General features: G+C 47.4%; 1 protein-coding gene across 1 annotated transcript in view; it reads right to left on the reverse strand.

The window, feature by feature from the left end:
• Positions 1-1099: 1099 nt before the first annotated feature.
• The window catches only part of sema6bb (sema domain, transmembrane domain (TM), and cytoplasmic domain, (semaphorin) 6Bb), a 196013-nt gene continuing 186183 nt past the window's right edge, over positions 1100-10929 (reverse strand). Inside the window, exon 17 of the mRNA XM_079506728.1 lies at positions 1100-3935. Within this exon, the coding sequence (XP_079362854.1) occupies positions 3049-3935 (887 nt within the window). The 3' untranslated portion in view covers positions 1100-3048. The remainder of the gene's footprint in view (positions 3936-10929) is intronic.

A 10929-nucleotide genomic window follows, 5' to 3' on the forward strand; every position in this document is an offset into this window, starting at 1 on the left:
TGCGTGCGTGCGTGCGTGTGTGCGTGCGTGCGTGCTGGTGTGTGTGCGGTTGCTAGTGGTTAGTGGTATGGGTGAGAGCTGTTGCTGGGTACGTGTCTGTTCTGGGCTGATATGTCTGTAGCGATCTTCTCAGGGGCTCATCAGGCCATTAAGAAGCAGGGAATGTACTTAGCCTAATCAAGCATGTTTAGATAAACAGTAGAGGAGATGGTGGATAAATGTACATGGCTGGTTGGGCTTACAGAGATGGAGGCCTCATTCACACACACACACACACACACACACACACACACACACACACACACACACACACACACACACACACACACACACACACACACACACACACACACACACACACACACACACACACACACACACACACACACACACACACACACACACACACACACACACACACACACACACACACACACACAGGTCACGACAGAGAGATAGAAGAGAGAGGAAGAGGGATGGGGGCATGGCCGGTGGAGGGTTTTGTATTCCCAGTACTAAAGGCTCCTTTCAGAGGGCTGTCTGGCTGGTGGAATGTGTAAAGAATACACTGTACTAATGTGGTTATTGGGTAATGCATTAACTTCAAGTCCGAAGTCGACAGGACTGACCCCCTCGCCTCTTCTCCCTTTCTCTTTGACTCATCTCTCTCGGAGCTGTAGAGATAATTGTTCCTGTGGATATGTACACAGTGTAATAGCTAGTGTTGTGGATTGTGTTGTTGTGATGATGTTATGTACAAGCTGAGCCAGTCCAGGCGAGCGTAGCCTGTCCACAGCCAGTTAAACCATACTCATGTGATGCGATGTTGGAAATGTACTGTATGTGCTGCCATACATGCTACCATGCTGGGCCAGAACACGGTTAAGGCTGACTGTGAATGACCAGGGCAGAGTTCACATCCATGGCGAGGAACAGGACAAAATGTGTCAAATCTGCATGCTGCAAGTCTAACCTTTTCAGACACACACACAGGTGTGAACAAACACACACACACACACACACACACACACACACACACACACACACACACACACACACACACACACACACACACACACACACACACACACCGCCGCCGCCACAAACCCACAATGACCCAGTTAAAGAGAATTACATCTCCAGATCCATGTCGAATCAAGACTAGATAAGAGCAGGCAAACAATGGGGAAATAAAACATCAAAACAACAGAAATGGGAATAAAAAAGAAGTAATTCCACACTCATGTCCAACCATGCCCATCTGTCTTTGTTTAGGCAATGCCCCTTTTGTTGCGAAAGACACTGAGAAACAGACAGGGATACAGCCACTGGGGGATGACTGAGCATTGTGAAGTCTACTAGAATAGTCCCCCATCGCTGGCCTCAGCCCCAGCTTCAGCTCTCATCCCCTCCTCGTCTCGGCAGAACAGCGGCTCACCAGAGTGATTGAAGGGGACCGGGTCAGTATATATCTCCTATAGTGGAACGTATACTGATTGATATTCAGCAGGGCTGCGGTGTTGGGGCAACGCGGGCACTTTGGGCGCTGGGCAGACTCCCTGACTCTTAACGGCTATTTGTTGCCATGATCTCCTCCTGCACAAAGAGGCCCAGTGTCGGGCAGAAGAGGCTGAATGGAGCTCCCCTGTGGCCGGGCCCCGCTGCCCGGGACCAGACAGCCAGAGCTCACATTCCCTCCTTCAAATGGCCTGCCGAGCCAGGGGAGGCCCCAGGTCAGGTCACACACAGACCCAGGGGTACCGGGAGAGAGGCACGGAGGGAAGGGGAGAGGGCGATAATGTTCTTTTATTCCCCCCGTGGGCACTTCCTCTCTCCGACTTCTATAGGTCCCTGTTTTGTTTGACTGACACATTGAGTTTTTTTTATTTATTTTTACAAAACCTTACAGAAGCCGGGATTTAAAATCAAGGTATAAAACTGTCATCTTGACTCAGCCTCCTCTTATCATCATCCTGTCCTTTCTGTCTTTTCTGATTATTGCACTCTCACCTCATCATGGCTGCATCTGCAGTACACCAACTACAGAACCTAAAGTCATCATGTCTGAATGTCCGATTGGTAAACACAAACACAAAGAATTGGTTTGTCTCTCCTTGTTGTTGTTTATACGACTGGTGAGAAAAAAAACAACAAAATGCTGACCTAAGAATGGACTTCTTCCTTACATAAACTTCAGTGTGCGATTGCTGTTCACAGTTAGACAGGGACAGTGGTTGGGGTTGCTGTGGCCATATGTACAATGTACATATGACAAACACTCTCACACAGGCGCGCGCACGCACGCACGCACGCACGCACGCACGCACGCACGCACGCACGCACGCACGCACGCACGCACAAGTCTACATACAAACACACACGCACACAGTCGCAGGCACACTCAGACTGCATGATTCAGTGAATCATTGCCCTCTGGACTCACTGGAACTGTATCAGTGTACTAATCAGAAATCCAAGGTAAAGCACATTGTTGTCTGCTGGATGCTGCTGGCACGACAAAGCAAAAAAAAGTAAAAGAAGCAGAAACAAACTTTCACACCCAAACAAGGTTTATGCTGAACACAACACAGTGGTCGGAGACCTCTCACATGTAAAGCTAAGTGCCAAATCAGTCAGTGAGCTGGTTTTCTCCACACTACTCACAAAAAAACGCGGCCGTCTTCCATTTACACCCCCCTCTATTCCTTGCTATGTCCTGTGGTGTCATGGTCCAACTCTGTGGATTATACCACTTAGAGAGCAGAGGGCTTCACGAGGAGAGTGCTCTCTTTTTCAACTCTCTCTCTCTCTCTCTCTCTCTCTCTCTCTCTCTCTCTCTCTCTCTCTGTCTAAATGGCTGGCTTCAGCAGTCCACCTCCTTCAGTTGGCTGAGTGATGTCATAACATTGAATGATAGTGAGAGAGGACATACAGGGTGAGATCGGACAGGGACAGCGAGTCTCACGGGGAGTTGATTTGTTCCAGTTTACTGTGGGATCAAATTGACATTTCAAGAGAGAGCTTGCTGCCGTGGCACACACTACTCCTTCACTGTCCACTAGGGGCGCGCTCCCCCATGTTTTTCCCCAGGAGGTGGCTGTAGTCGACCAGCTCTCCCAGAACCCGGGCGTTGGGCCTGATGAGGCCCTGGCGTTGGGAGGGGTACGGCGCTCCATTGTTGCTGTTGTAGTTGAGCGCCTCGTGGCTCCAGCGGGGCTCCCCGTAGTCCATGTGGGGCGTCGGGGCAGAGACCACCCTCCGTCGGTCGGGGGAGTCCTGCGGCGTGGCTGGGTAGTTGTACTCCCCCGCCGAGTTCCTCAGAGGGCCAGCAGGGCGGCTGCCCCCGTGCTCCCCTCTCTGTGTGGCCAGGACTAAGTAGCGCTGACGCTCTGTGTGGGGGGGCAGCACCACCTCCCCTGGCTCGTCCAGCCGGCCAATACCGCCGCCCTGCAGGTACTTTGAGCTCAGGTAGATGACGGAGCTGTTGGGGCAAGGAGTCCCAACGGCAGTCAGGAAGGTCTGGCTCTGGTCCCAGTCGGTGTCGGGGAGACGCATGGGCCGTTTCTGCTGCAGAGGTGTCTGCTCGGGGGTGGGGAGTAACCCTGGGTCCATCTCTCCTTTAGTCCAGCCGTTGGGCGTGACAAACGGGTTGTCGTTGGCCTGCGAGCGGCGCCTCTCCCCGCCGCTGGTTCTCGTCACACTCATCACCGACCCGCTGCGGCCCTGTCCCAGCATGCTCTGCTCCTTGTCCCCTTTGCGGCGGGCACCGTTCGCGCCGGCGGCTCGGGAGCGACGGTGGCGGTGACTCATGATCCAGCAGACGGCGAGGCCGGAGAGGACGGCGCCAGTGGAGAAGGCTGACACGGCGGACACCACGAGCAGGTTGACTGATACCAGACCGTCAGGCTCTTCAGTGAAACTCTCCTGAAGGAGACCTATAGAGGTAGAGACACAGACACAGGGAGAGACATAGACAGAGAGAGAGAGAGACATACAGGGAAACAGAAAGAAGAGTCATCAGTCAATGGGTGGAACCTGCTAAAAAAATCAACGGTGTATGTCATTTAGAAAACAGGTGGGAGTTAACAGCCTGACAAACAGCCTATTTCCCTGCTCCCCCTCTGTGGGAGGACAGGGCAGACCGCTCTCCAGTGAAGGTAGCTCTGCCATTGGTGTAATGGCTAATTGTGTTCATTACCTTAAGTGGACTGTGATTTTAATAGCTGTAATAACTGTCTTCCTGATTGAGAATAGCTCTGAACCCTGACACGTTTCACAACATTAGCTTTACAGAGGAAGATGACAAGTCTGCCGTTAATAGCGTACAGAATTTTAAAAAGTTTCCACACCGTATATTTATTCATTAAAAAAAGGTCCACTCTCGCCAGGATGAACAGTGTTTACAGATAAGGTGTGCACGTGGTGGGAAAGAGACAATGAAAATATACCTTTCTCTTGTGAAAGTACACGAGACGATGTGCCGTGGTGAACGCAGTTTATTAAGAAGAAATAAAAATGACAAGAACCAGACAAACGGAGATCAATTAAGAAAATGTCAGGAGAAAAGTTGTTCTCTGCTGTTAGAGCTCCAGGGACCGATAGCAATGAAAAAACAATTAACTTATATCGGTTTGAGAAAAAAGGTAAATGGAAGGAAAAAGTCAACAGTGAAAGAGAGAGAGAAACCAAGAGAGGGTGTGGGGGCGAGAGAGAGAGAGAAAGAGAGAGAGAGAGAGACGCCGAGGAAGGAGTTGCCTTAAGCACACTCCAGCAATTGGGGCCTTAGATAAACATGGTAAATGTTTCTGAAATTACAACAGCACTCTGAAGAGTGTACAAATGTAACCAAAAGGACCCTTCCGGCTCCATTTGATTCCCTTTGTGCACTCTTCTTTGGAGTTCAATTAACACTGATGATTTTAGGCTACTGTGCAGCAGAGGAAGGACTGTTGCAGCCAGGACGGACGAATAAATCCTTCCAAGCAGGAAATAAATGGACGTCATTAATAGACACTGGGAGTCACTTACTCACCCACAGAATAGAGAGTGTAAGAAAAAGAATGGGGGAAAGAATAAACAGAGAGAGAGAAGCAGCAGTAGCAGCTTTTCTTAAACAAACAAATGTTTATTGCTTGACAATTTTTTTTAATGGGAACAAATTGACTGGATTTTGCTGCTGTACTGTTTTGAGAAAGAGCATGGCGACTAATTATTGGAGCTTCTCTTCGCTTGGTTTAAGAATCCATTTCTCTTTGCGTTTTCTTTTGACATTACATCTGTGAACATAGTCTCTAAATGGCTGCCTGTCGCAGAATACTGTATACTGCTGTGTAAGGAAGGACAGAGGGTACTTATTCACAATCAGAAATATGTTACTGTTCAGAGTAAAACAAAACTTCCCGCCGGTGGAGGTGATTTGAACCTCACATTGGACTCTCACTAGTGGAGCTAAAATATATACCGACGTCCTGACTTCACTCATTCATCCCCTGGGGCATGGAAATCATTTCTCTATGGAGAATAACATTGGGTCATTTTAGAATCATATACAATAGCAGTAGTTAGACTCATATTGAAAGCATCATTACAATCACATGGTGTGAGATTGTAAAGCACTTGTCTATACATGCCTACGGTCATGAGTTCTATCCCGGCCACCGCCAACTCCGCCATGTATGAGTAGCATGGCTTGAGTGTAGTTTTCAAGATATCTTGTTTGGGACCAAAGTGGTGAATTGACGCGAAGGCAGATGTACTGACCAACTGACCGACTTTAGAGACCTACATCTAATATAATTTGGTGGCATTGTTGCATAGATATTTATTGACAACTGAAAAAAAATATATATATATATATTTTATTCATAAGGCATTCATAAAACATCAGGCACATAGTATAAGGACTTAAGTGTACAATGTAACGGGACAGTGCAAGTCATATGAGATACATCATGCTCTACTCATTTTATTGAGTAGAGCACTTGCACATCATTCTGTCGAACAGAGATAAGGCATACAGAGATTAGCTGGACCATAACTTGGCTATGTGTGTACAATAGAGCCTATTTAACAGATCCTTGACAATGGCTCTTCAACCACATCATTTACAGTCCATACGGCTGCTCCACGGCCCATTGACACAGACCTAGCATTAATCAACATGCCTTGTTGGTCAATCAATGTCCCTTTCGACACTAATTAGCTCTTTATCTATAAGCCAATACACTCAAGTGATACATATGGGCACAGTGTGTATACATACGGTACCGTGTCATTAGTCTGAAGGCTCATTGATCCGACGGTGCGTTGGTCCGACTTGCGCATTAACCCGGACCCTAATCCTAACCCTAAATCTAACCGCACGTGGAAGCCATGGGTTAGTCTTAACCGCCCATGTATGTCAAAGCCATGGGTTAGTCTTAACCGCCCACGTATGTCAAAGCCATGGGTTAGTCTTAACCGGCCACGTATGTCAAAGCCATGGGTTAGTCTTAACCGGCCAAGTATGTCAAAGCCATGGGTTAGTCTTAACCGGCCACGTATGTCAAAGCCATGGGTTAGTCTTAACTGGCCACGTATGTCAAAGCCATGGGTTAGTCTTAACCGGCCACGTATGTCAAAGCCATGGGTTAGTCTTAACCGGCCACGTATATCAAAGCCATGGGTTAGTCTTAACCGGCCACGTATGTCAGACTAACGGGATGTCAGAGTTATGGGCAGTCCCCGTGTGTACAATACGGATGGCAGTAGTGGCCATGCAGTGGCTGTCTTGGTATCGTGAGGTTCCCGATTCTAACCCGAGGTCAAAGTGTCCTTGAGTGAAACCCTTCAACCTGCACCTACAGTAACTGCGTCTGAGGAGCAGGCTGCATGGTGCCTTAAGGGTGTGGTTCCCTCCGCATCGGTGTGTGAATGTATGTGTGAGTGTAAAGCACATTGTAAACTTTTGAGAAAGTCACAATATAAATGCACCATTTATGTATGTGCAGTATGTTGTACAGTATATACCCTCAAAAGTGGACAATTCACAGCTCTGTGATTTTGGTATTATCAGGTTCCACCTGACAGTTTGCAGAAGATGAAATGAACGTGCCCCCCACACAAACATACATAGGTCTTTACGTACTATGTCTGAAATTGCATTTCTGGAAAGGTTTACGTAATATAAGTGGGCCAAAATTACGTTTACAAACATCGGATTAGCTTTTCACTTGATGGAATGTGACAACTTCAGTGCTCAATGTGTCGAAACCACTCCTAACACGGACAGATCCCTGGGATCAACAATCTACCTCACTTCCTTCCCCGCGTCACGCATCCCTGTCACACAATCGGTTCACAATTACGCAGGTTAACCAAGGCGGATGTCCCTTCAGTCGTTGTGTACTCAGCTAAACACTCATATTCTTTAACGTTCATATTGAATTTGGCACCCCACTCGCCGGGATACTTTTCTCCCGCAGGCAGCCATAAACAGTTTGTTGGCATCTATGCTAAGCCCAGCCTAAACATATCCCTGAATCACGGCGTATTTATTTTCATACCGCGGAGCCAATATTCCGTCTGGAATGACTGCCAGCTTCTATTACGATACCAATCTTCTCTCCATTGTAAGCGTGTTCGTGAGGGGCAGAGACGCTCCAGCATATAAGAGATGGCATTTTGAGGTTACAGACATTGTAATGTTTATTTACAGTGTCCACCACTGCATGGGGGAGCATGAGGAATGAGGTAATGAATTGCTTTGTGGCTTGTGATATATTTCTATAAACCGCGGCCTTGATGACTATGTAAACAACAGTGGAACAAATTGGAATCGCAGAACATTCTGAACCGGCAGAAACGGCGGAACCACAAATCCCCTTTCTTTCAGATCGCATCTGGAATTGCTCTGACCGCACTCTGAGGCAGAGATTTTAAGATATTTCTGTAACATTTACCCTGTCTGTGATCCGGAGTTTCGGCGTGACACTTCAGATTAAATCCTGCACGGTTACAATAATAGCCCTGTCATCTCCATGCACCACAACAGGCCTTGACAAGGGTACAAGTGGACGCATGTGTGCACACTTGGATGTGTGTGGGTGTGCGCGTGTGTGTCTGCACATGTCTTTAGGTGGCTTGAAATTACACCAAATGGACTGGCCATTTTCTCCTCAAAACAATTAAATTACATTATTTCTGCCCAATCATACCCAACATGTCTCCTCTTTTCATTTCTCTCTCTCTCTCTCTCTCTCTCTCTCTCTCTCTCTGTGTCTGTCTGTCTTTCACATACTGTACTTTCAGATAATGTTCTCTCTCTCTCTCTCTCTCTCTCTCTCTCTCTCTCTCTCTCTCTCTCTCTCTCTCTCCCTCCCTCTCCTCCTGTCTCTCCAGATGCACATCATGTGATAAGGATCCTTGTTCATTAGACAGTATTGCCTTTGGAGCCACTCTGCTGTGTGTGATGCTTTAGGGAAAAGAAGATGATGAAAATGAGGGGGTGGATACTGTAGATGGGGAATGGGGAGATGTGTGTGCATGCGCATGTGTGCGTACGTGCGCGCGTGTGCGATGGAGGACAGACAGGTTTCTCTGCATCCTTCTGAGGGATGACAGTAGAAGCAGCAGTGCGCGCTCTCTCTCTCTCTCTCCCCATCTCTTCCCTTGCTTCTTTTCCTCTCTCTTCTCCCCATCCCGTTCACTCATTAAAGCTTAATAGAAGCCAAGGGGCCTGGCTGTCTCCCTGACACACACTCAACGCATGTAGGGGGCTTCTAGCTCCAATTACAACCAAACAACCAGAGAAGAGGGTATAGGACGGGAGAAGATAGTATTGGAGAGGAGAGAATGAGAGGAGATGAGGATAGAGGAGAAAAAAGGGGAGCAGAGGAGAGAGAGAGAGAGAGAGAGAGGAGAGGCGACGAGGGAGGGGAGGGTGAGAGGAGGAGAAGAGAAGTGAGGAGAGGAAAGCATAACTCGAGACAGGAAAAGATGGGAGGAGAGGAGAAGACGGGAGAGAAGAGAGGATAAGAGGAGAGGGGAGGAGAGAAGACGAGGAGATGAGAAGCAAGGAGAAAGGGTTGGAGGCAGAGGAGAGAATTATAGAAGAGACTAGAGAGAGGATAAGGTAATGTATTTAGAGAGAGTAACAGATAAACTGGGGAGAAAGGGATATGAGTGCAGAGCTACGAAAAGGAGAGGACGAATAGAAGGGAGGAGAGGAAAGAAGGGGAGCAGGATGGGTAGATGCAATCCCCTCATTACCCTCTGCTTCTATCTATCAGTTTAGCTGCCACTCCTTTGATCAGTGCAGGGAATGGCTGCATGATGAGGAAACTGCTTAGGGTTTCAAAAGAAAAAAAGGGAATTTAAAGCGGCACTATGTAATTAGTGTATTTAATGAATAAAATGTAATTTTGTCCAATCAATCTGTATGGTATATAGTATATGTGTCTAGTATATGTATAAGTTAATACAATATAACTTATACAATTGGGGTGGCGGTTGCATTTTTGTCTCCCTGCTCTTCTATTGAGACATTTAGATCAAAGGTCATGTCTCACCTAGACACAGGATCTGACACAAATTTTAACCTGAAAGGTCAAGATAAAATTTATCCCCTGAGCAAGAAGGCAGGCTCTATTATCTCAATGGTAAAAATATGTCAGCACTTGCACAAGAAACTGTGTTCAAATCCTGGGTAGAAGAGGAAACGTTGACTTTCTTACACACTAAAATCAAGGTCACTAATACTAAAATCGCCTGCCCGAGTCCACAAATTAGCAGAACATTCAGCAATGGTGTCCGTGTGTGTGTGTGTGTGTGTGTGTGTGTGTGTGTGTGTGTGTGTGTGTGTGTGTGTGTGTGTGTGTGTGTGTGTGTGTGTGTGTGTGTTGTGTGAGAGAGAGAGAGGGAGAGAGAGAGAGAGAGAGAGAGAGAGAGAGAGAGAGAGAAGGGAAAGAGAAAGAGAAGAGAAAGACTTGGAGGCTTGCGGGGGAGGAGGAAGTTATTGATTTTCAAACCCAATATCAGGGAAGCTGAGCGACTTTACAATGGTAACTGTAAACTGTGTCAGAATGCAGAGGCACGGTATACATCACACAGAGCCCCAAAATTACATTGAAGAGCTTGTTTACAAACAGGATTTTTGATTCGTATCAAATGACAAAAAGAAAATTGTTATGGGTTGTGAAATGAATAAAATCGGGTACTGTTCAAGTCTCTCGTATCTGAGCGAGTAGAGATCTTTAATCAGAAGATGTAACGATGGAACTTAGCAGCCCGACGTTGGAACACGCAAACCCGACCACCCCCAGAACACATCAAAACAAAACAAAAAGAATGCTGTAGTGTCCCGATGGACCCGCCGATGTGGCGAGTGCACACATCTGAGCTTGAAGAGCTGTGACATTGTCAGCTTACAGTGCAGATGATCTGAGCGGGCTTTCATCTGCACAATTCAACATTTATCTGTTGATGTGTGTGTGAGTGCGTGCATGCGTGCGTGCGTGCGTGCATGCGTGCATGCGTGTGTGCGTGCGTGGGTGCACGTGTGTGTGTGTGTGTGTGTGTGCGTGCGCCCAGGCCGATTCATATGTTGTGCATCTACACTCTACAGTATGTGTACAGTAGAGGTGTGTGCATTTTAACACATAAAAACTGGGAAAAGCATCTGTGCCATTTTAGATTTGGGCTTAAAAGCATTATTTGATACTTTGCTTGGCTATTAAAAATGAGCAGATATACACGCTCTACGAGCTTGTAGATCTGCTATTTTAGAAAGATCTTTAAAATGAGTGACCACCAGAGAGTCGGGTGACAGCCGGAATGTAGACGGCACCCGGGAGCAGTATGGGTTGGTGGCACCCCAGACTGTGTCTTCCGTGAGGAGGAAGCCCAACAAACCCACGGTGAGGCCTTTATAGGAGGGTCATTCAAGCCGCA

The sequence above is a fragment of the Electrona antarctica genome, assembly GCF_951216825.1.
Source record: "Electrona antarctica genome assembly, chromosome: 7".
NCBI classification, from domain to species: domain Eukaryota; kingdom Metazoa; phylum Chordata; class Actinopteri; order Myctophiformes; family Myctophidae; genus Electrona; species Electrona antarctica.